The 25,770-nt window shown below is 46.4% G+C and overlaps 2 protein-coding genes and 1 pseudogene across 2 annotated transcripts; all 3 read right to left on the bottom strand.

Annotated features, from left to right (window-relative positions):
- Positions 1–1,072: 1,072 nt before the first annotated feature.
- On the bottom strand, positions 1,073–2,023 carry LOC103566301 (olfactory receptor 9S13-like). The gene has a single exon (XM_008542650.2). It carries the CDS (start codon positions 2,021–2,023, stop codon positions 1,073–1,075), a length of 951 nt encoding a protein of 316 aa, XP_008540872.2.
- Positions 2,024–11,192: 9,169 nt separating this feature from the next.
- On the bottom strand, positions 11,193–15,491 carry LOC103566300 (olfactory receptor 9S13-like). Its single transcript, XM_070622147.1, has 4 exons — positions 15,381–15,491; positions 14,849–14,979; positions 13,745–13,880; positions 11,193–13,352 (listed from the first exon to the last, which is right to left on the bottom strand). The coding sequence occupies exon 4, from the start codon at positions 13,197–13,199 to the stop codon at positions 12,249–12,251; it is 951 nt and encodes a 316-aa protein (XP_070478248.1). The 5' UTR covers positions 13,200–13,352; positions 13,745–13,880; positions 14,849–14,979; positions 15,381–15,491; the 3' UTR covers positions 11,193–12,248.
- An 8,828-nt stretch (positions 15,492–24,319) lies between these two features.
- LOC103566296 (S-adenosylmethionine decarboxylase proenzyme pseudogene) lies at positions 24,320–25,373 on the bottom strand (annotated as a pseudogene).
- Between the last annotated feature and the right edge of the window lie 397 nt (positions 25,374–25,770).

Raw genomic sequence — 25,770 nt, 5'->3', positions numbered from 1 at the left:
ACCACTTCCTCATACTGCCCATGGAAGTGGAAGACTCCAGTGAGGGAGACACACTAAGGAGGCCAACAAGCTCTGAGTGTAGGCTATGGGTTGGGTCCATGAGGATGAGGATGGAGCTGTGAATGGGCAGGTCAATCCTGAGGGTCCTGGTTCTCAGGGAGTGTGGGACAGAGGGCGAGGAAGCTGTGTTCTCCTCCAGGAAAGTACACCTTCTCTTCCCATCCCCTTGCCCTCTGCTGCAGCCCACCAGGAACTTCATCCTTATACAGAAATGTCAGTGCTGAGAAGGCACCACTTGCTATGGTCACAAGGAGTCAGGACATTCTCACCTGTCAGCTGGGTGGTAAAGGGTCAGATGATCTTTGGATAGCAGGCATCCATGTTGTTTTATCTGGGGCTCCTAGCTGGTGGCTAAGATCGGGTACCTAAGATCAGGTACACCAGGAGCATCAGAAGCAGGAGAGCAGGTGCCCGCTGCTGCCTTTCAGAGATGGTCAGCACCAGAGGACAGAGAAAGAGGATGAGGAACCATGACACTATGGAATTGAGGGAGAACCCAGTCTTCCTTCACTCCACTTTATCAGCTATGGTGATACAAGTCTATCACCAGGGAAGGGGCAAGCCTGAGCATCCCAAAGCTCCCCTTCTAAGTGCTCCAGGGGAGAGTGCTGAGCAGCATTTACACTAGATGAGGTGATTCAGTGAAAGGGAAAGACCACGGAGTCTGTCTATTCCACGCACCTTCAGTGGTAGATGTTGGACTTGGGACCCACTCCCAGCTTCCAAGACTCTCTGCTCATCGCCCCGCTTACTGTATTACCCAAACTTCAAGATTAGGGTCCTGCTTCATCTGGACCATTAGTTGTATTGTGGCAAAGAAGATGCCTCACTCATCATTGCTTGTCACACTTGCAATCCCGAGGCCAGAATGTATTTCCAAGAAGGGTTGAATGAAAGGATTGATGAAAGAATGAATGGATGAATGAGGAATGAGTCCCTCACATCACACGCAGTGCCTTCTCAGAGCCCTCTTGTCCTGCCCCCCAGAACCCTCTGTCTCTCTGGCCATCCTTCACGTGGCTGTGTGTTTCGGCCTCAGCCTCCCCAGGGCCTCCTTCACATCCTTGTTCCGCAGACTGTAGATGAGGGGGTTGAGCATCGGGATGACCAGGGTGTAGAAGACAGAGACCACCTTGCCCTGTTCCATGGACTCGACAGCTCCCGGCTGGGCGTACATGACAAAGCCAGTCCCATAAAAGAGGGACACCGCCATCATGTGGGAGCCACAGGTGGAGAAGACCTTGTGTCTCCCAGCTCCTGATTGCATCCTCAGGATGGTCACTGTGATATAGCCATAGGAGACAAGGACCAAGAGTGTGGTCCCCACGATGATGAGTCCACAGAGGCCAAACAAGAGAAGTTCGTTGATGGCTGTGCTGGCGCAGGCAAGCCGGAGCAGGGGGGTCACGTCGCAGAAGAAGTGGTCAATGTGGTTGGAGCTGCAGAACGGGAGGCTGAATGTGGAGGCAGTCTGCACAATGGAGTTGAGGCAGCCTCCACAGTAGCTGCCCAACACCAGGCAGAAGCAAGCCGAGGGGCACATGGTGATGGGGTAGCGCAGGGGGCTGCAGATGGCCATGAAGCGGTCATAGGCCATCACAGCCAGGAGGAAAGCCTCAGTGGTGCCCAGCAGGGAGAAGAAGAAGAGCTGGGTGGCACAGCCCTGAAAGGTGATGACCTTGGACGAGGAGAAGAAGTTGGCCAGGGCGTTAGGGGCGATGACCGATGAGTAGCACAGGTCCAGGAAGGAGAGGTTCTTGAGGAAGAAGTACATTGGGGAGTGCAGACGCGCATCCAGGGTGATGACCACGATCATGGTGAGGTTCCCCAGGACGGTCCCCAGGTACAGGGCCAGGAACACAGCAAAGAGCAGGGCCTGGGTCCCCAGGCTACCCTCAAATCCCTCCAGCACAAACTCCTGCAAAGGCACCGCTGAGACGTTTCCATCTCTGTGGGGCGCCATCCTGAGCCGGATGACACAGGGCAGAGAGGGGGCTCGAGGTAGTGAGGGGGAGCAGGTCAAGGTCACAAGGTCACACCTCCCATGCAGCACAGGGACCCTTTGGTCCCTCGCTACCCACTGACCATGAGGCCACCAGCGGTCCAGTTCTCTTTTCACATGACCTTGGACTGGCCTGAAAAGGAGACATTTCCTCTGATTCACTAATTCGTAAATTTGCGTGGAGCAGTCACTCTGTAATAGACTCTGAGCTGTTGCTATGGCGTGGGCTGGGGGGAAGGGTGTGCAAGGAGGTGGCAGAGCTGAATGCCCACTGTGTAAGAGTGGCCTTGCAGCCCCGTGTCCCTCCTTCTGAGGGAAACGCTCTCCCTCCCCACCAGGATGCTCCTGAGATGTGCCATTTCCACACCTTGCTCAAGTATCTAATTCTGCCCTTTCTGTGCCTTATATTACTAGATCTTTCATTTCAGAAATGTTTATAGACTCGCTCCTGTCTACCAGACTGGAAGTAGTGATGGTTCCATGTCCAGGCCAGGCTGGGAAGAGAGCGGGGACCAACCCTCACCAGGTTAATGTGGGTGCTGTGTGTCTGTCTCTCCTGTGGACACAGAGCCCCTTGTCAGCAAACTCTCTGAGTCTCGACCGTGGTGGCAGTCCATTAACAGAGCTCTCTGCAACCTTGAAGACCTCAGGGGGCTCTACCAATGTCTAGATGTTGGATAAATCCTAGGAGGGGACAGCCCAGCTTCAGGGTCTAAGAAGCAGCAGGACAGGGGATGTGACATGTTCAGGAGAAGGACTGTCCTCTCCCTCATTGTCACTGCTGGCCCACATCCCGTGCTCCACAAATCCCCTCAGGGGTGGGTGCTTTAGGCAGCAGAGTCCTTTTCCATTTGCAGCCAGGGAGAGCTGGCCTTCTGTCTTGTCCCATCTGGGATTCCCTCAACTCTTTCTGCTCCCTGTCTTTGTCTGAGCACAGGCCCTTCAGAAGGCTGGGAGCAGGGCTGTGCACTGGGTAATAAGTTGGTAACCAAGAGTGATTCATGAAGCTGCTGTGCTGACAACACCGTCAGGGGGTGGGGGGGGGGGGGGTGGGCGGCAGAAGGGGTCTGCTCTGCATCCTACTGGCAGTGCTCAGGGGACCCCCTGTATTCCTCCCCAGGGCTGACTCACACACAGTGGGGACTCTGGTGGCTAGAGTGGCCCACCTGTCCACCACATACACTAAGTAGCAGATTTTTCTACTGTGAACTCAAAGGTTGTAAGTTTAATGGTTTTGTGCTCAATTTTTCTGGACAATTTCTCTTGACAAACCCTGAGCATGATAACAGTGACTACATAGGTTGTCCTTGTGGGAGGCTCACAATAAATTGGAATTTCCACCCCAATGACAAGTTCTTTGATTTCTCAACAATGAAGAAGCAGGGATCTCCAGCTTCCTGAGATGAGCCAGGGCTGTCCACGGGCATCAGTGAAATGAACCAGCCTGTAATCTGAGCCTCAGGAATGTGCTCAAGGTGATGAGGGGAGCTGGGTGACTGTGTGACCCTTGAAATGGAAACAAACCTGTCCTGATCTTCAGTCCTAATCCTCCGTATATAAAGTGTGGTCCAGGGACCACGACCATCACCATCATCTGGAGCTGGTTAGAAATCACAGTCTCCAACCCCACCCGCGTGCTCAATCAGAACCCGATTGTAAACCAGATGCTCAGAGGATCAGTTTACAGGTTAAGTTCAAAGACCTTGAAGCTGAGGCTTGGGATGGCCGGGTAGGAGAGTGGACATCACTTCAGCTGCTGAGAGCAGGGTCTGAGTGCTTACTGTATACAACAAGCCTGCTGCCTCCCTTATGCACATGGTCTCCTTCAAATCCTGGCAGCCCCTGACCCCTGGCTGCCTTGAACTTACCTTTTCCAGGTGAGGATTGTTTCTCTCTGGAGGCCACAGAGCCAGGACCTGCTCTCCCAGGGTCACCCCAGCTCCTGACCCATGTCTGTGCTGATGGTAATGAGGGGTCACCAAGGACCCCCAGCCACTTTCCATTCAGCTCTGTCTTCCTGTGGAGTGAAGTGAGAGTGGGGAGGGGGCAGAGGAGGGAACCCAGTTTCCCAATGAGAGACTTGGTGGGCGCTCCAGATCCTGGCTTCTGGAAGCTCCCGGGTCTTGGTAGAAGCAGAGAAGGTGATCTGCTCACTTACCTGTCCAACTACGTCGTGTCCCGACAGCCAGGCAGCATGTCAAGGTGCCTGCACCATGGGGTCTCTCTGCTGGGGACGACCTCTCCACCTGGCACAGCTGGGACTGGAGGCCTCAAATGGCCAATTAAGTGAGACTTGGGCTTCTGCAGTGCTCTGGGACTCCCAACACCCTGGGTCCCAGGAAGCTGCAGTCCTGTGGCCAATCTTCCTCTGATCCTCCACCCCAAGACAGGGCAGGCAGGAAGCCGGAAGTCCTCGGGGAGCAGCGGGGGAGACCGCAGGAGAGCAGCGCGGACAACTGAGAGGGACCCAGTGCCCCTCCTCCAGCGGTGTCCCCAGGGCAGCAGCTATAACCTCCTGGCCCACAGCCCTTTCTCCTCCTCCTGCTCCATCCTGCCCCATCATTGCTTGTTGCTAGAGGAAGAGGAACATGGTGGGCAGTCAGTGCGTGCATAGCAGAGCAGCTCTTTCTAAGCATCTATTACAGTTATGACTCAAATCATGCTGAAATCCTCTCAGTTTGGCCATTTGGATCCTCTTCAAGGTGGCCCTACACTCAGTGCAGATTGAGTAATCACAAGTGTTAAGTCAAAATATTTTAGCCCTGGATATAAACCCAGATCCAATGTATAGAGGTGATATAAGTTTAATATGAAAATACAAAATAAAGTGCTGGAGAAACTATGTACCATGAACATTCCAAGACAAGGAAAGATAGTGTGGCTTCATAATTATCAAACAAAACAGAGTTCAGGAGAGAGAGGATATTGGTCAAGGGAAATTTCATAATGAAAATGTCGACCGAACTGGATGATGTGAAAATTTTATATTTGTATGCATCTCATATGGAATTAAAATATATAAAGCTAAAACTGGAAGAATTAAAAAGAAATGTATACACGAAAATCGTGGTTGCTATTTTACCACACGTCTCTCAGTAACTGAGAAAACAGCAGACAGATTCACAGAATTACAGGCATAAGTTATGATTGATTCAAAACATGAACCAAATGGACCTACTCAGCATAAATAGGACAGTTCACTCAGCACCTGCAGAATATAGATTCCCTTGAGGCCCACAGAACCTCACAGTAGTAGGGTGATTGGTGTAGCCCCTCAAAATGTCTACCTGGAAACTCAGAATGTGACCTTATTTGGAATAGGGTCTTTCCAATGGAATTCATTAGGGTGAGGTCCTACTGGATTAGATGGGCCCTAAATCCACTGACTAATGTGCTCATAAGAAGAGGAAAGGACACAGAGACACAAGGAAGAAGGGCATGGAAAGACTGGGGCAGAGATGGGAGTGAGGCAGCTAAAGGGAGGGGAATGCCAAGTATGCCGGGAGCCACCAGAAACTATGAAGAGAAAAGGGAGAATTTTTCCCTGAGCTTTCAAGGCAGCAGGCCCTGCTAACAGCTTGATTTTGGACATCTATCCTCCACATCCATCAAAGAATAAATTCCTCTTGTTATAAGTCGCCTACTTTGCGTTAATTTGTCATGGTCGCCCTAGTAACTAACACAGGAGGCTGGTGAAGCAGTTTGCTTTCAGCTGGCAAGGCCAGGAATACCCCTTCACTGTCCTGTCTCAGGGCTGTGTCAGCTCTGCAGCCCTCAGTCAAAACTGAGTCTGCAGGGGTCTTGATCGCCTTCTGCCAGTCCTTGCATATTCTAGTTCATTTATTTTATTTCTGTTAAATATCACCAAAATATACTCCAATTTACTGGTGGAATCTTCTTTAGAGAGATATTTAGGTTATTTCCTTTTTCAGGTTCTTTTTTCAGTAATGAACTCTATGCAATGAACATTTTTCCCTCTAAAGTATATCTCTAGAAATGCATTTCTGAGTGGAAAGACTCATGTTTTTCCTCATGTTTAAAATTAATTTTATTAATCTTTGTTTTAACCTTGCATCATGGAGGCTCCTTTTATTGCGTCTTTCTGCCTTTTTGCCAATGATACTACTCAACTCTAAGCTAAAGCCCCCCCGTTAGTGTGTCCTGGTTACGTGGGACTGAAGCCAGCTATAAGCCGCTCCAGTGACCGCAGTATTGACTCACGTGCTGACCCTTGTCTCTTCTGTTCTAGTTTCTTCAGCAAGTCTCTGTGGGTCTGGACTGTCTACATTCATAACTTCCATGAGAACAGGAGGGCTAATTACTCTTACTATATAGCATTCTGGCTCTTGACTGTTCTCTGTGAACAACTGCATCCTATTCAATTCTTCCTTTTTCATCCACCCATCTGGCCAATTTTCTCTCAATGTCATTGTACCCATGAAACACAATCAGTGATATAGCAGTCCCTTCCTACACCCTTTCTCCACCCTTCCTCGTTTTGATGGATGTGTTACATCTATGCCATTTATGTTAATTTGCATTTCCCAGCAGCTAATGGGTTCCAGTAACTTTTCAATAGCTTTCCAGCCATTTCCATTTCCTTTCTTATTTTTCTATTAGATACTTGGTAATATTACAGTTTCACTGTTAAACTGGTGTTAAAAGGTGTTAAAGGTGTTAAAAGGATCTAGATTTTTGCAGGACATGTTCCTCCTGCTGCTGCTTCTTTTTCGGAAGTCCTTTGGATATTCTTGGACATGGTGCATCCTATTTTAGAATCATTTCCTTCGGTTCTATATAAGTCCTGTCGAGAACGAACAGCATTGAACCTTTAGAGTTAGGACAATGGTTAACTTTAGAGGGTGAGGAATGGAAGGGGCGCAAGGAGATGGCAAGATTTGAGTAAATTTCTTTCTCTTGATCCAAGTGTTGGTGAATTCCAGGAGTGGATATGACTTGAGTATTTTTTCTGTAGATACATAAAAATATAATTTTAATAAAAATATAAATACTTCATGTCTTCCGTCCTGTGACTATAAGGTGGACACTTTGACTGGAGCTCTGGGTCATCCTTTCCCATGACAATGTCATCCATGCCCTTGGTGGGATGGAGCAGGAGCCCAAGGGAGGTTCTGCCCGTGAATGGAACCGCCGCATTTGCTTCAGACCACTGACCCCCTCCTCCACGAGAGACGCATTGTTTGTCAGATCTGAGCCACTCGGGGCAAACCTATTCCTGCTGACACCATCTCACTACAGGCAACGCCCTGGCCACGTACTTAAATTATTATTTTAAACAGATCTGTTTGGTGATGGTGTTGAAGATGGGCTGGAAGGAGGCAAAGTGGAGGCAGGGAGGCCAGTCAGTCAATGTTCATGAGTGGCCAGCAGAAGATGGCAAGGCCCTGCATCTGGGCACGCTGGGAGGGGTGGAGGTAAATTGTGTCTGAAAGTTTACAGGAATTTTGGGTCAAGTTATTACATCAAGCCAATTATCTTCTTTCCTACAGAGAAACTCTTTAAATGACAAGAAATGTTTTATATTTACAATATTTGTATATATGTGAGAGAGAGAGACGGGAGTATTACTGACTAGTATGTAAGTAAATACTGTTAAAAGATTGTATTGTTTCTGAATATTGATCAATACAATACATTACATTAAGATGATAGGAAAAACCCATAGTCATCTCAATGAATGCAGAAAAAACATTGGGAAAACTCAATGCCTCTTCATGTAAAAATCTCGGGGCTGGCCTGGTGGCTGAGTGGTTAAGTTCGTGCACTATGCTTTGGCGGCCCAGGGTTTTGCCGATTTGGATCATGGGTGCAGAGCTAGCACTGTTCATCAGGCCATGGTGAGGTGGCATCCCACATGCCAAGCACTAGGAGGACCCACAACTAAACAATATACAACCATGTATTGGGGGCAATTTGGGAGAAGAAGGAAAAATTTAAAAATCTTAAAAAAATAACTCGTAAAAGCAGGAATAGAAGGAAACTACTTCAACATAATAAAGGCCACATAGGAAAAGCCCACAGCCACCATCTCGTTCAATGGATAAACACTGACAGCTTTTCCTCTAGGATCAGGAACAGATAAGAATGCTCGCTGTCATCACCTCTGTTCAACGTAGTGCTGGAAGTCCTAGCCAGAGCAATCAGGCAAGAAAAAGAAACAAAAGGCATCGAAATTGGAAAAGAAGAAGTAAAATTATTTCTGTTTGCAGATGACAGGATTTTACATCGAGAGAACTCTACAGATTCCGTGAAAAACTTGGTAGAACTAACAAACAAATTTATCAAAATGTCAGAATACAAAATAAACACATTCAAAGTGGTTGCACTTCTGAAAACTAACAATGAGCAATACAAAATGAAATTAAGAAAGTTATTCATTTTACAACAGAGTCAAAAAGAAGAAAATATTTAGGAGCTAAATTAACCAATGAGATGAAAGACTTGTACACTGAAAACTACAAAACATTGCTGAAAAAAGTTAAAGATAATCTACATAAAGGGAAAGACATCCCATGTTCACAGGCTGGAAGATGTCAGTACTACCCAAAGTGATGTAAGACTGAATGCAATCCCTATCAAAATCCCAATGTTATTATTTGCAGAAATAGAAGCATGCATCCTAAAATTCGCATGGAATCTACAGGTCCCCAAACAGCAAAAACAACCTTGAGAAAGAAGAACAAATTGGGAGGTCTCACATTTCTGATTTCAAAACATATTACAAAGCTATAGTAATCAAAACAGTATGGTAATGGCATAAAAACAGACTAATAGACCCATGGAATACAATTGAGAGGCCAGAAATGAAGCCTTATGGATATGGTGAAATGATCTTTGACAAATGTTCCAAGATGACTCACTGGAGAAGAGACAGGCCCTTTAACAAATGGTACTGGGAAACCTGGCTGTTCACATGCAAAAGAATGAAGTTGGACCCTTATCTTGCATCATGTACAAAAATTAACTCAAAATAGATTACAAACCTCAATGCAAGGCCTTAATCTTTTAAGCTCTTAGAACAAAACATAGGGGAAAACCTTCATGACGTTGGATTTGGCAATGATTCGTTGGCTATGACACCAAAAGCACAGGAAACAAAGTAAAAATAGACAAACGGGGCTATGTTGAAATAAAGAATCTGTACATTAAAGGTCTTAATCAGCAGAGTGGAAAAGCGACCTATGAGATGGGAGAAAGTGATTGACAATTTTCTATCTGATAAGAGGGTACCATCCAGAATTTGTAAAGAATTCCTACAATTAAAAAACCAATAACCCAATGAAAAAAAAGGCAAACTGCTTGAATAGATATTTCTCTAAAGATGATCTACAAACAAAGAAGATGCTCAACATCGCTAATCATTGGGGAAATGCCAATCAAAACCACAATGAGATAAGACCTCACAACCACCAGAATGGCTCATGCAAAAGAAATTAATAAATAACAAATATTAACTAACATGCGGGAAATCGGAACATTTTGGCACTGTTGGTGGGAATGTAAACTGGTAGGTGACTATGGAAAATATTATGGAAGTTCCTTCCAAAATTGAGAGGTGATTACCATATGATCCAGTAACTCCACTAGATATCCAAAAATATTGAAAGCAGGGTCTCAGAGAGATGTTCGCTCACCCATGTTCATAGCAGCATTTTTTGGGGGAGCAAAAGATGGAAGCAACCCAAGTGTTCATCGATGGATGAGTGAATAAAGAAAACATGTTATATACATATGATGGGATATTATTCAGCCTTAAAAAGATGGAAATCTTGTCGCATACTCCAACATGGATATATTTGAGAACATTGTGCTAAGTAAAGTAAGCCAGCCACAAAAGACAAATAGTGTCTGATTTTACTTCTCTGAGGTGTCTAAAGTCGTCAAACGCATAGAGACAGAAAGTAGAATGGTGGTCGCCAGTGGCTGGAGGGCAGGGGAAAACAGAGCTGTGGTTTGAGGAGCAGGGAGCTCCAGTTTTGCAAGACGGAAAAGTTGTAGAGATGTGTTACACAGCAACGTGAAGATACTTAGCATTCCTGAACTATATGTTTAAAATTAGTTACAACAGAAAATGCTATTTTTTACCACATTTAAAAATTTTTAAAGTTCTTAAAAAGATAGTAGAGAATCAGATTCGAAACTGGAGGAGTCCCTTGGGGCCAGCCGGGTGGCGCAGGGGTTAAGTGCGCACGTTCCCCTTTGGCAGGCCGGGGTTCCCCGGTCGGATCCCAGGTGTGGACATGGCACTGCTTGGCCAGCCGTGCTGTGGTAGGCGTCCCACATATAAAGCAGAGGAAGATGGGCACGGAGGTTAGCTCAGGGCCAGTCTTCCTCAGCAAAAAGAGGAGGATTGGCAGTAGTTAGCTCAGGGCTAATCTTCCTCAAAAAAAACCAACAACAACAAAAAGAAACAAACAAAACTAGAGGAGTCCCCCCTTATGTGTAGGGGATGTGTTCCAAGGCCCCCAGTGGATGTCTGAAATCGTGGCTAGTACGGAATCATATCTGCCATGATTTTCGTGTACATACATATATAAGATAAAATTTAATTTATAAATTAGGCATTGTAAGAGATGAACAACAGTAACTAACAATAAAACAATTATAACAATATACCGTACTAAAAGTTACCATAGAGCTTAGCAACGTCAGTATAGGATTTCTTTTCTTTCCTTATTAAGCTGAGAACTTTCACCTTCTCACTTAAGGGAAGCACTTTCCAGCTTCTCTTTGGCGCATGCGAATTGCCAGCATGCCTACTCTCATGCTGTAGGCTCATTACTAAGTAAAATAAGGGTGACTTGAACACAGGCACTGCGATACCTCGACGGTCTTGATACGGAGACCATTAGTAAGTGACTGACAGGCGGGTGGTGTATGCAGCGTGGATCCACTGGACAAGATGAGGAGGCACATCCCAGGGGAGGGGGACAGAGCAGGACCACGAGAGAGCTCATCACACGACTCAAACAGCACGCAATTTAAAACTTGTGAATTGTTTATTTCTGGAATTTGCCATTTAATATTTTCAGGCCATGGTTGACCACCCGCAACTGAAACCTTTGAAAGTGAAACTACAGATCAAGGGGGACTACTGAACAACAGGGTCTTGAATTTTAAAGTGTTTATTATGCGCTAGTAAAGGGAGACATATTAAGGAGGCCAACAAGCTCTGAGTCCAGGCTGTGGGCTGGGTCCACTGAGCATGAGGATGGAGCTGTGAGTGGGCAGCTCAAGCCTGAGGGTCCGGGCTCTCAGGGAGTGTGGGACAGAGGGCCCGGGAGCTGTGCTCTCCCCCAGGAGATTACACCTTCTCTTCCCATCCCCCTGCTGTCTGCTGCAGCCACCAGGAACTTCATCCTTATTCAGAGATGTCTGTGCCGACAAGGCACCATTTGCTCTGGTCACAAGGAGTCAGGACATTGTCACCTGACAGACTGAGTGGTAAAGGGTCAGATGAACTTTGGATATCAGGCATTCTTGTTGTTTTATCTGGGGCTCCCAGCTGGTGGCTAAGGGGAGAACCCTGGGACAGGAGCATCGGAAGCAGGAGAGCAGGTGCCCTCTGCTGCATGCAGAGGTGGTGAGCACCAGAGAACAGAAGAAATAAGTAGATGAACAGCTTGGCTGTTGACTTGAGGGGGAAGCACTGTCGTGCTAACTCACCCTAATCAGCTATGATGACACAAGGCTGTCACCAGGAAAGGGGCAAGGCTGAGCACCCTAAATCTCCACTTCTAAGTGCTCCAGGAGAGAGTGCTGAGCACACATTTACATTAGATGAGGTGATACAGTGAAAGGGGAAGGCCACAGAGTCTGTCTCGTCCATGTACCTTCATTGGCAGATGTTGGACTTGCGTCCCATTTCCTGTTCCAAACACTCTGCTCATCGCTCTGCCCATTGTATTACCTAAACTTCAAGATTAGGGTCTTGCTCCATCTGGACCATTAGTTGTCCGGTGGTAAAGAACATGCCTTATTTACTTTTACATCTCACACTTGCAATGCTGAGTCCCTGATATGCTTCAAGAAGGGTTGAATGAAAGGATGGATGAAAGAATGAATGGAAGAGTGAGATATGATTTCCTAAATCCACACCCAGTGTCTTCTTCTGAGCCCTCTTGTCCTGCCCCCCAGAACCCTCTGTCTCTCTGGCCTTCCTCCTTCACATGGCTGTGTGTTTCTGCCTCAGCCTCCCCAGGGCCTCCTTCACGTCCTTGTTTTGCAGACTGTAGATGAGGGGGTTGAGCATCGGGATGACCAGGGTGTAGAAGACAGAGACCACCTTGCCCTGCTCCATGGACTCAACAGCTCCCGGCTGGGCATATGTGACAAAAAGGGTTCCATAAAAGAGGGACACAGCCATCATGTGGGAGCCACAGGTGGAGAAGACCTTGTGTCTCCCAGCTCCTGATTGCATCCTCAGGATGGTCACTGTGATGTAGCCGTAGGAGACAAGAACCATGAGTGTGGTGCCCACGACGATGAGCCCACAGATGCCAAACATGACCAGCTTATTGAGGGCTGTGTTGGTGCAGGCCAGCCGGAGCAGAGGGAGCATGTCGCAGAAGAAGTGGTCGATGTGGTTGGAGCTGCAGAACGGGAGGCTGAAGGTGAAGCCGGTCTGCACGATGGAGTTGAGGCAGCCTGCACAGTACGTGCCCAGCACCAGGCGGGTGCAAGCCGAGGGGCACATGGTGATGGGGTAGCGCAGGGGGCTGCAGATGGCCATGAAGCGGTCATAGGCCATCACAGTCAGGAGGAAGCCCTCGGTGGTGCCCAGCAGGGAGAAGAAGAAGAACTGGGTGGCACAGCCCTGAAAGGTGATGACCTTGGACGAGGAGAAGAAGTTGGCCAGGGCGTTAGGGGCGATGACCGATGAGTAGCACAGGTCCAGGAAGGAGAGGTTCTTGAGGAAGAAGTACATTGGGGAGTGCAGACGCGCATCCAGGGTGATGACCACGATCATGGTGAGGTTCCCCAGGACGGTCCCCAGGTACAGGGCCAGGAACACAGCAAAGAGCAGGGCCTGGGTCCCCAGGCCACCCTCAAACCCCTCCAGCACAAACTCCTGCAAAGGCACCGCTGAGACGTTTCCATCTCTGTGGGGTGGCATTCTGAGCCGGATGACACAGGGCAGAGAGGGGGCCGGAGACAGGGGGAGCAGCTCAAGGTCACAGCGTCACACCTCCCATGCAGCACAGGGACCCTTTGGTCACTCGCTGCCCACTGACCAAGAGGCCACCAGCGGTCCTGAGCTTGGACTGGCCTGAAAAGGAGACATTTCCTCTGATTCTCTAATTCGTAAATATGCGTGGAGCACTCACTCTGTAATAGACTCTGAGCTGTTGCTATGGCGTGGGGTGGGGGGAAGGGGTGTGCAAGGAGGCTGGCAGAGCTGAATGCCCACTGTGTAAGAGTGGCCTTGCAGCCCCCTGTCCCTCCTTCTGAAAGAAATGCTCTCCCTCCCCACAGGATTCTCCTGAGATGTGCCATTTCCACACCTTGCTCAAGTCCCTAATCCTGCACTTTCTATGCCTTAATTTACGAATTCTTTAATTTCATAAATCTTTATTGAGCATCTCCCGTCCACCAGAGCTTGAGCTGGGTGGTCTTTCCATCTCCAGGCCAGGCTGGAGGAGCGCAGGGACCAGCACTCACCAGGATAATGTGGCTGCTGTCTGTCTGTCTCCCCTGCAGACCCTGAGCCCCACCTCAGCATCAATGTCTAAGTCTGGAGCACGGTGGCAGTCTGTTAGCAGAGGTCTCTGCCACCTTGAGGACCTCTTCAGGCTTCCTGCCAATGTGAGATGTTGGACAAATCATCAGAAGGGACAGCCCAGCTGCATGGTCTGAGAAGCAGCAGGACAGAGGCTGTGACATTCAGGAGATGGACATGCCTTTGTTCTTGCTCCCGGCCCCTGCCCCTGCCCCTGCCCCTTTGAGGTTGATTGTTTTGAGTAGTGAGAGCTCTCAGCATGGTCACATCTGCTTCAGTCTCTGGGTCTTCCATGCTCAGGAGGGACATTGGTAACCAGTGGTGTGTGAAGGCCAGTGGAATGGTGGGGGGCCACCCTACAGAGGGAGGAGTCGGGAAGGAAGGTGGGCACAGGGCCACTGGTGCATCCAGGGAAGGGAGGAGGATTAGTGAGGAAGTGGAACCCGGTCTCAGAGCAGACTCCACACTTTCTAGAGGTCAGATCTGTGGCATCATGGAGCCAGCTGCCTTTGGAGGGAGTGAGCTCACTAGCAGTGGAGGTGTGCAAGCAGAGGCTGGTCGATCAGTGGTGCACATAGAGAAGGAATCACCCCCACATTCCCTCTCAGCCTGGAGTTGTCTTGGAAAGTGGTCTGTGACAGCCCAGACATTCCAGCAAAAGAGGATGTGGCTGAACGGGAGAGCTGTCCAGCTTTACTGTCCTGGGACACTAGACTCCAACCCTTGCATGACAGCAGAGCAGGACAGTTGGAGCTGCGATGCCCAGGCGGGGGCCCCTCGAAATCAGGGTTGGAGTTGGGTGCTGAGAGCGAAGTGGGGTGTGCCCTGTAGACTTTCAACAGTAGCCCCAGTGACACCCTGGCTAAGCTGCTGCTCCTGCCACCCACCCCTGCACATAAATGCCCTGCCCTGTCCTGCACATACACACATTCATGCGTGCACACACACATCTGTGATGGTCACGCCACCCTCCTCGCCGCTCACCCTCATGCTGTGCTCACACACACTGGGGGCCACTCTGAGCAGAGTGACCATCTTCTACTCACCACTCGTAAGTCAGTTGACTTTGCGCCTGTGCCCCATGGGGTTCCCATCTTCATGTTTCTGTGGCTGTTTCCCAGGACAATCTGTTCCCCTCAGGGGTCTTGGGTCATCACAAGGATGCCTGGGCAAGCACCTAAGGAGAAATTGGCATTTTCATCTGTGAGGCCAAACTCACCATTTGGTTTTCAAAAAACAAACTCGCACATGCCTCTGGCTTGCTGGGAGGACCTGGGGGGGGTGCTACGGCGGCTGATCAGGAAACCTGCCTTTGACTTAAGCCTGAGGAATATCTTCCCAGGTGAAGCAGAAGACCCAGGGTTGTCCGCAACCCTCCATCTGTAGCGACTATGTTCTGCATCCCTTCAACCTAAACTCTCGTTGCTCAAGTGTGGTCCAGGGCCCGCAGCATCAGCATCAGCAGGAGCTTGTCAGAAACGCAGAAGCTCAGGCCCACTGAATGAACACCCGCATTTGTACAAGACCCTCGATTGTCTCTGCTCATGTGGAAGTTTCTGAGGCACTGTCCTGACTGACCCAGGCCAGGGCAGTGGGGAGGTGGGGATGGCGTTGCTCAGGACCCCGAGACTCACAGCGCGATGCTTATTGACCTAGGCCCTGCTGAGCGCATGGCTGCACTGCTCCTGTGGCATCACAAGGGGCACGACTCACCCAAGCCCCTGCCCTCCCAGGGTTGCCCCAGCTCCTGCCCCAGGTCTGCCCTCCCCATTCCCCTCCGGCTTCCTGGGCAGTGAGTGACAGTGGGGAGGGCACAGAGGGGCACCTGGGGTCCCAGTGAGGGTCTGGCCTGGTGTTCCAGGTCCTGACTGCAGGATGCCCTGGGATCTTGGTCCAAGCAGGGGAGGGGACCACCTGCTGCTCCACATCTTGTCCCGTCAGCCAGGCGGCATGTCAAGGTGTCTGCGTTTTGGGGTCACAGCTGGGGAAGATCTCTTCACCTGGCACAGCTGGGACTCGGGCCTCGAACGGCCAATTAGGTGAGGTTGTTTGTGTTTGTGTCTCAGCCTCTGCAGTGTGCTGGGAATCTCAGTTCTCCTGGATCCCCTGTCGCCACTGTTTTCTCTGATCCCCTGTCACCTGCGGGGCCAGGGACGAAAGCCCAGAATCCCTCAGGGCCCCGGAAGAGACAAGCACGGAATCTAAGAGCAGAGCCCACGGGCCTCAGTGGACTGTCCCTCAGGGGCAGCAGGTGCGAACTCCTGGGTCCTAACCACCCCCTAGGCCACCCTCTCCCACCACATCCCCGCCGTTTGGTTGAGGAAAATTGATCTAGTGGGAAATTCCCGCCTTGGGGAACTGGGTCCCTCTCTTCTACTCTGGGTTCTGCCTCCCAGAGGTCCCTGACCTTGGGGAAGTCACTCTCCTTGTAATGTATCAGCCAGTTAACCAAGATCATCTCTGAACTCCTTTTTACGTTGTATTTATTGCCAATGAATGTATTTAGAATTCTCTGTTTTTAAAAAAATGAACAAATGAACATCTGCTTGGAGAGACCCAAGCACTAAAGAAGTGACAAAGTGAAAAGAGAAACTTATTCCTTTTAACCCTCGGAAAGCTTAGCCCTCGTCCCAATGAGGCTGACTCCCCGCGGACGTGGGCGCATGCCCGTGGGTTTTGTCTTATTGGTTTTACCTTTTCCAAAAATTGCATGACAACATTCATTCTGCAATTTGATCTTTTCTCTTAACTCCGTACCATGAACATCTAAGTCAGCTTTTCTGCCTTATGGGTATATTATTATTTATTTACCCATCATATTAATGAGCCTTGACGTTATTTTTTTCCTATCATAAGCAGTATTGCAAAGAACGCTCATTATGTCTTCATGGTGATATTCCTATGGGCTAGCAATGGATTTCTATGCCAATTCCCTGTTTCACTCCCAATAATTGGTGTAATTTCTTCCTCTGCCGTTGGCACATATATCTCCCCTCACCGGTACTTAGCATCATCAATCTTCTTAATATTTATGCATCTAACGTGGTGTGATGGTTAATTTTATGTCAACTTGACTGGCCATGGGGTGTCCAGATATTTGGTCAAACATTATTCTGAGTGTTTCTGTGTTTTTGGATGAGTTTAACATTTAAATTAACAGACTGAGTGAACCAGATTGCTCTCCCTAATGTGGGTGGGCCTCATCCAATCAGTTGAAGGTTTGAATGTTGACTCTCCCCCAAATAAGAGGGAATTCCCCCTGCCTGGCTGCCTTCCAGCTGGCAGTCAGCTTTTTCCTGCCTTTGGACTCTTCCTGAGTCTTGAGCCTGCCAGTCTGTGGACTAAAACTTACATCATCCGCTCTTCTGGGTCTCCAGCTTGCCAACTGCAGATCTGGGGACCTGTTGGCCTCCATAATCACGTGAGGCAGTTCCTTATAACGAAACTCTTTCTGTATATGTATATGCACATTCTGTTGGTTCTGTTTCTCTGAGAACCCTTACCGATACACTAATACTAGCATTTGCATTTTAGTGAGCCTAAATTTATTTGTTAGTGTGGCTGAATATACTTTTGCATATTTGTTGGCCATTTGTGTTTCTAATTCTGTAATTTGCTTCTTTACAAGCACACAGGCTTTCCAACAGTGATGCAATCCTGCCTGGGCACTGTGACCCCAATTAGACAGGCAGGGGAGGCTGAACCCTGACCCCATAAGGTGCCCCCTTCCCTGCAGACCACAGCCTCAGGCCTAGGAGCACCGGCCTGATAGCACCCTGTCAATGGGGTCAGTAACCTTGCACACTTGCTTTCCCAATGTGGGGCAGAGCTGATCACATTCATTTTATTTTTTGGCTTTAAAAGTCCTACCCAGACTCATCCTGGACTAGATTCTAGAGCCAATGCTGGGCCTGCTTCCCTGCTGGGCAAGAAAACTTTCCACACAGCACTTAATCTTTGCTCTCTCAGTCTCTACTTTCTCTTTTATGATAATGTCTAATTTTTCTATTGCATTGCTGAGCATTTTTCTCATTGACTTTTGTGAGCTCTTTACATATTGCAGACCCTGTGTATCTTGTGTATGTTGCACACAGCTTTTCCAATTTGCTGCTGGGCTTTGACTTTGTCTCCAGGGCTGTCATATAACTTTCTCCAGGCACACCCCTGATGTCCCCCTGGCCTCTCCTTGGAGACAGAAGGGTTTCTTCAGGGCTGACTACCCTCTTGACCACACATCAAATTAACAGAACCCAAACCCTTCCCACATGGCTTTTCTCATACTCTTGGAGTTTTTACTCTTTTTTTTTTAACAATCAGATTGTTACTACATCCAGAATTTATATTTGTTTGTGTTGTCAAGTTGGTGTTAATTTTTTTCCCAAGCATAAAGTCAAAGTTTATTGAATATTTTGACCTCTCCATAATTTCTTTTACTTCTAATTATAACTTCTGGGGCCAGCTCAGTGGCACAGCAGTTAAGTTCACCTGCTGTGCTTCAGTGGCCCAGGGATTGCTGGTTTGGATCCCAGGCGCGGACCTATGTGCTGCTCATCAAGCCATGCTGTGGCAGGCATCTCACATACAAAACAGAGGAAGGTGAGCACAGATGTTAGCTCAGGGCCAATCTCCCTCAGCAAAAAGAGGAGGATTGGTGGTGGATATTAGCTCAGGGCTAGTCTTCCTCAAAAAAAAATCTAATTATAGTTTCTTAATACAGAAAATTATAATGATGAGAAAGGTAATAACTCAGAATATCATCTATTAATTTTAAAATAATAAAATAACAAATGAATAAAGCCACAAATTTCAATAGTACTAAAAGCATAAAGTGAAAAGCAAAGGTCTTGTACACCACCTTCCAGGGTTGAAATATCAGGCCCACAAGTTCTGTGTGACTGTGGGCAAGTTGCACATCCTCTCTGGCTCACTTTATTATTGCTATTAATTATTACTAGTGTTGGTATTTTTGTCATCATACCTCCTCTCTAACTCTCCTCCCACCAACCCCCATATGATATCCCCAAAAGAAGTCACTGCTTGGGGTTTCCGGTGCACCCTCTCAGAAAATGAAAGGAAAAGTTATTTCTAAATCAGCGTGTTTTGAGGTGTGAATATGTGAATGCAGAACCGTTTTCATTGAAGCAAGAGGTCACACTCTGCTTTCTTCTGTGCTTCTTCCTTTCCTTGGAATGCACTTCATTTTCTCTCTTAGTACTTTTCCCCACGTGAGAGAGCCCCATTCTGTGTGTCTGTTGGTTTATTCTCTGTCCCCTCCACCAACATGCACCTCCTGTGAGGGCAGGTTTTATTCTGTGTTTTCACACTGCTCTCTCCCCATGAGAGTGGTACCTGGCACCAAGTCCATCTCGACAAATATTTGTTGAATTGAATAAACAAATTACACTGTCTCACCAGCATGTCATCTCCACATCAAGGTGAGTTTAAAAAAAATTAATATACTTTACTGTTTAGAGCAACAGTCAGGTTTATTGTTAGGTTTGTAGGAAAATTGAGCATAAAATAGTTTCCACATGCCCCTCCCACTCCTACACAGTTTTCTCTGTTATTAACATCTTGCACTGGCATGGCGCATTTGTTACAGTTGATGTGCCAATACTGACACATTATTGACTAAAGTCCGTGGTTTACATTAGGTTCACTCTTGGGTTTACATTACAACCTTACATTAGGTTGTACTTTCTTGGGTTTTGACAAAGGCATAACACCAAGTACCCACTGTTACAGTATTGTACAGAGTCCAGAGTTGTTTCACTGCTGTGATGCATCATGTTTGTGACGTGAAGTATTCACTTGGAAGGATACACCCAAGTTCAAACTGTTGGACCTGATTGAAGGGCACTTATGTTGGTTTGTTATTATATTATTATTATTATAATATTCACCACAACACTGTGGTGAATATAGTGGAGTCTACATTTTTGGTGTGATTTGATGAATATATCAATCAAGTAAATGCTTAAGATGCATTTATTATTCAGAATGTAAGAACTTTTAATGTTTTCACAAATATTGCCAAAATCTCATCAATAATTTTTTACCCCCCAATTAACCCCTTTTTCAAAAGTATATTAAACCGCCTCTATCTTCCACACTCTCACTGACAACGGATGTAACAAAACTTAGGATTTTTCAATCTGGTGGATGAAAAGTCGTGTCTTATTTTGATTTGCATTTTAAAATTCTGAGTGGGGCCATCCCCATTGGCTGAGTGGTTAAGTTCAGTGCGCTCCACTTTGGTGGCCCAGGTTCAGTTCCTGGGCACAGACCTACAGCATTCGTCTGTCAGTGGCCATGCTATGGCAGCAGCTCACATACAAAAAGAGGAAGATTGGCAGTGGACATTAGCTCAGGGCAAATCTTCCTCAGCAAAAGAAAAAAAATTTTGAGTGAGGCTAAATAGATACCATCATATGTGTTAGTCCTCTCTGTTTCTTATTAATGGAACTTTGTGGGAAAATTTTGAATTGTATTTTTTGGGAGCCTCATTATTTTATTCATATTAATAATAAAACTTTGTTAAGATTTTATTTCTGTCTTTTGTTCATTAAGTCTTTCATCACGCAGCTTTTCATATGGTTCTACCACAGTCTGTGACATAATGGCTTCTAAGCTCTTTTCTTTCCTCGTAGATAGTCTTTCTTTGCAGAGTAAACATGTCAGAATAGTTTTCACTTCCACGAATAGAAGTATGGGGGGGGGGGTCTCATTTTTCTTGTAACATGGGTTAAACAAACATGACACTTTCAGTGAAACGCTTCAGAGCAACTGTGATAAGTGCCAGTTGACACAGGGCTTCTGAGTTGGAAGGGCACTAGGGAGGTGGGGCTGGCTGAGGTCATATAAGGTCTGTAACCACCGCTCACTCCAGCCCACCACTGCTGGTGGGAACACAGGCCCTGTGTTGCTAGATCTTCTGATTTTCCAAACAAAATGGAAGTCTAGATTTTATATGAACTCTCCCATTATTTTTTTAATGTTGGAAACCAACTGAAGATTGTTTTTAACACTGTGTGGACCAAGGAAGATAAACCTTCAGCTCAGGTTCAATCTGCAGGCTCCTGGTTTGCTGTTTCCATCAGAGGATGGAATGTGTGTATGTATCAGCTCACACGTGAGGTCTAGATAAGCTGCCTGTGACATCAATGAGCAAAATGAAAAGGAATTTTAAAAGACAGCGGCTGGTCATCTATACCAGCAGAATGAATACCATGTAAAATACAGATAAATTCACTAAACATGTAGAGCTGCAGAAACACAAAAGTAGACCATTAGTTTTCCTAAGACAGGAGCTGAAATCACTGATAAAACAAGAGGATGAAATGTAAAGGAAATTCATAGAACTAAGAATTTTACAGCCAAAATAAGTATTAGAGAATTACTTTTAAAAAATGAAGACATCATGGGGCAGAAAGGATATTACTGAAAAAAGAAATTCCTGGTGCAGAGGAAAGTCTTGAGGCCATTAGGATGAGTACAGAGAAAAAGAAAAAGGAATTTATTAAAGAGACATTAGTAGGTATGGAGGACAGATAGGTAAAATTCAGCATAAAATTAACAAACTGAAATAGAAAAGCCAACAATGAAGAGAAAATGTTTTCAGAAGTAGAAAAGAAGAGAGTTTTACTACATTGAAGAAGGATTCACATCGGCAATTGTGTTTTTGGGGGAAAATGCAGAACAACCAAGTCTGAGACATCTCCTGATTGAGCACGACGATGATGATGATGATGATGGAAAATTTAAACATATACAAAGGTAAAGCACATAGTATAATAAACCCCAAGCACCCTTCACTCAGCTTTAATGGCAGCCAACTCTTGGCCAACCTTGTATCTTCAATTCAGTCCCTCCTCCCATAGCTCCCGTATTTTTTTGAAGTAAATATTAGACAGATAGGATTTCATTTATAAATATTCCAGCATTCATCTCTAAAAGAAAAGAACGATGTTTCCCTCAAAAAATACCCACAATCCCTAAAGAAATATAGTTCTTTAATATCATCAAATATCAATCAGTGCTCAAATTTCCAATTATCTCATAAATGTAATAAATGTTTTAAAATAGTTTGTTTTAATCGGTATCAAAAAAAGATTCACACTGTGAGTGATTAATATGCCTCTTACGCTCTTTTTAATATGGGCTGACTCTCCTCTCTCTCTGTCTCTCTCTCCATCCTTCTGTCTCTCCTTCTTTCTCTGTCTGTGTCTCTGTCTCTGTATTTCTCTCTCTCTCCTTCCATCTCTCTCTCTGTCTCTGTCAATCTCTGTCTCTTCTCTCTTTCTGTCTCTGTATCTCTCTGTTCCTCTCCCTTCCTTTCTCTGCCTCTTTCTCTTTTTATGTCTGTCTCTCTCTCCTCTGTGCGAGTGTGTGTGTGTGTGTCTTGGTGCAATGTCTGTCTTAAGGAAACTGGATCTTTGTCCCATAGAATTTCCCACAGTTCAAGTTTGCTGATCGCATCTCAGTGGTGCCATTCACCATTTTCCTCTGTCAGATGTGTTTCCTGTAAGTTGGTAGTTGGATCTAGAATCTTGATTAGATTTACAGTGATGTTGCTATTATTATTGCCAATGCATGACTACCTCACGGGCGGCCTTTAGTTCTCTCTTGGTGTGATGTTATCGGTAGCTGCGATCATTGCCTATTTGCGTTGTCACTATGGGCTGTAGACGGACAGATGCTGATTCTATAATTCCTCCTTCAGCTGGAGTACGTCCTCCTCAGCTGCAGCGCCTCCATGAGGATGAACTTCCTCCTCTACTATCTGCTTCCTCGGGGATAAAGGGACCAGCGCTTCTCCTGTGTGTCTAGGAGAAGCAGCTTGCTTGGTCCTTCCTCTTTAGGTAGCATTTTGAAAACAGTGAATTGATTCGTTAGCATCCTCCGATGATGACTAAGTTTTTTGCATTATTGTGATCATAGATTCAACTCACTTGATGTTTTCTGTCTATTGCAATTATTATTCTTAATCCTGTCCATTCATCCCGTTTTTAGCCAGTGGGCATCTCTTCAAGTTGGTCCAAATCCTTTTGACATGACCTACTAGTTTTTGATAATATTTTGCTTCTGGTGTGGCATGCTGTTCCAACATGTACGTTTCTCTAAGGATCCAAGTAGCTTTTAGTGGGATTTGAGCCCTTCAAGACCACATTCCTGTGGCTGATTGAGCTGTTTAACTTAAGTCATTGGCTGCTCCCTCTCAGATTCCTGTTTGGTTCCTCCTCTTTCTGACTTCTAATTGTGGCAGTGCCAGGACTCAGTCATCTGGTTTTTCCTCTCTGCTGTCACTATCTGAGTGATATCATCTAACCTCATAACCTTATCAACTTAGTCAGCACTCCCACTACTGAAATTTATCAACTTAGTCAGCACTCCCACTACTGAAATTTATCAACTTAGTCAGCACTCCCACTACTGAAATTTATCAACTTAGTCAGCACTCCCACTACTGAAATTTATGCCTTCAGAGTGGACCTCTGCCCTCATCCCCAGACTCGTATGCTCCCGACTGGCTATTCAGTGTCCTCTTGGATGTACAAAATTAGCATGTCCAAACTGAACTCATAATTTTCCCTACTAGCGCCAATAACTTCCCCCAAACCTTACTCTTCCCATCCCATTTAACAATAATCCTATCCTTCTGGATGTTCCGGCCAATATCCTTGGGGTCACCTTTGACTCCTCTCTTTTGTCCATACCCCACATCTGTTCTGTCAACAAAACCTTATCTTAAAACTATCCTCAGACTTTATCTCCTTTTGCTATCACTCAGTTCAAGCATTATTTTTTTTAACAGTGTATTGCTTTATTGGAGGTGGGGGTTGGGAGGGGAGACACCATGATGAGGAATGAAATCAATTAAAGGCATACAAGTGCAGGAAGCAATAATGTTAAAACAGTCATACGCAAAATGGAGAACTACAATCATTTTCTTAAGAGCACTTGACTCGTGGAAGAAAAACTTTAATTGCTGTTGCAAAAAACATCTGTATGAAATAGAAATTGGTTTCAATAACATTAGTAGAGAATAGATTCCCGAAAGTGGAGGAGACTGGATGTAAAATCCTGGCAGCCATCTAATGGAACAATCCTGCATGGTTAGGCTGAGGCCAACACCTGATGAGGATGGAAGCCTTGTCTGTGGGGAATTTTGGATGATACCTGGAGAAATATTACACTGTGCGTAAACCAAACTGAATTGCTTTCACAAGTGTTGTAAACTTTGATATAGTAAAAGGTCTTTTCCACATGCACTTCAATTTCACAGCAAGAGTGGCATAGGATACCTAAACACGGGAGACAGCATTCATGCAAGATATCTAACTCCTTGATATAACGATAAATGCAATTCAAAATGATTGTGCTGTCATTACATGTAGCACTTTCTGCAACAACAAGGTGGTGGTTATGGAAAGCGTGGCCCCGGCATCAGTACCTAAAAAGTAGCCACCACTTTCCTCTATGTATGTTCTCTTTTTGCGTTTTTTCTTCATTTTTCTTCAACTCTGCTGTTGTTGCTGCTTAGCAAAAGTGGTAAAAACAAAATAGTAATTATTGAATATAGCACTCTGGCAATCAAGACGTTTAAAACCTTCAATCTTCTGGGGTGAAGAAAGCACCATGGGACATTTAGAACTCTGATTTACAAACAGGGTGGTCACAAATTTTCCTGGCTTGAAGACTTCTACAGCTTTCCTGATCAGGTCATCGTAGGAAGTCTGACTTAAGTTTGTTTCAAAGCTAACACAAGAAAATTCTGGTTCTGTAGTGATGCAAATAGTCCAATAAGTTTCATCTGATTTCATTCCATTCATTGAATACCCACAAGGATTGGACATTGTGGCATCAATGACAGAACCTGGTATCCCGTCACAAATTCCACTCTCACGAGTGACATCCTTTGCAGTAACGCCATCTTTCACGTAGAACTGGTCCAGAGCTGCTGGGTCAAGCTCGCTCATCAGGATTTTCAGGGTTCGAGCTGGCTGACTGATCACCCGACTCTCTGGGAAATCCAAAGTATACAAGTACCGACAGGCAGAATTCATACGTCCCATACAATATGCTGCTCCATTTGGGAAAATTGCATTAAGAAACTCTACTTCTTCCTGAAAATTCCGGTGTGGGCACGCTTGGTGAGAAGGCTCCATGAAATTCTTACGAGAATAAAAGGAGCTTTGAATGGAGTCAACCCCACTGTAATCCCTGCAAGTTTCAACAGAGGACCAGTGCTTCCAGCACGAGGGTGGTACCACGTGTCTTCAAAATGAAACGTCTCTTGGAGACACACATCCTGCTGACACTGAGCACATAAGCTTCCTGCTTGTTCGTTTTTGTCACACTTATGATTGAACATTGCACGCCCTTCAAAAGTATGTCCCACTCGGATCTCGGGATGGTGCGGAGATCCCCAGATCCTTGGTTTGTGTCGGGTTGGTGCCTGGAGAACCACACCTCCAGCAGCTTCTCAGTCCCTTTGAAAAAACGTGCAGCTTCCATCACCTTGAGACCAGCGAACAACCAACCACCACAGAAAATCATCTAAATTAAATCTCTTCTCCCGCCGCTGCAGATTCTTCACCGCTGCAGATGGTTCCAGCTGTGTTGCTAAAGTTCTGGTTCCTTTTATTTGAACGTGAGTCTGTTGGAAAAAGAGGCAGATACAGTTGAGTCTCTTGTAGTCCGCGGTTTCCCCGTTAGAGAAAGTAGCGCGAGCGTTAGCTAATGTCGCCGGCCATACCGTGGAAGCCCCGTTCAAGCATTATCTTTTGGTCAGACTCCTGCAATAGCACCCCAACTGGTGTCAGTAATACACAGGATAAACCTGTTCACCTGAAGGCAAGCAATGTCCTTTCCCTGCTCAACACCATCGTAAGGCTTAACATCTCACTCCGTTTTGGGGAGCACAGCTCTCACCATGCCTTGGAGACCACGCTCAGCCCCAACCTCC

This window comes from Equus przewalskii, chromosome 5 (assembly GCF_037783145.1).
Source record: "Equus przewalskii isolate Varuska chromosome 5, EquPr2, whole genome shotgun sequence".
Lineage (NCBI taxonomy): Eukaryota > Metazoa > Chordata > Mammalia > Perissodactyla > Equidae > Equus > Equus przewalskii.
The sequence above is the reverse complement of the archived record's forward strand: the minus strand, read 5'-3'. Positions and strand labels throughout refer to the sequence as shown.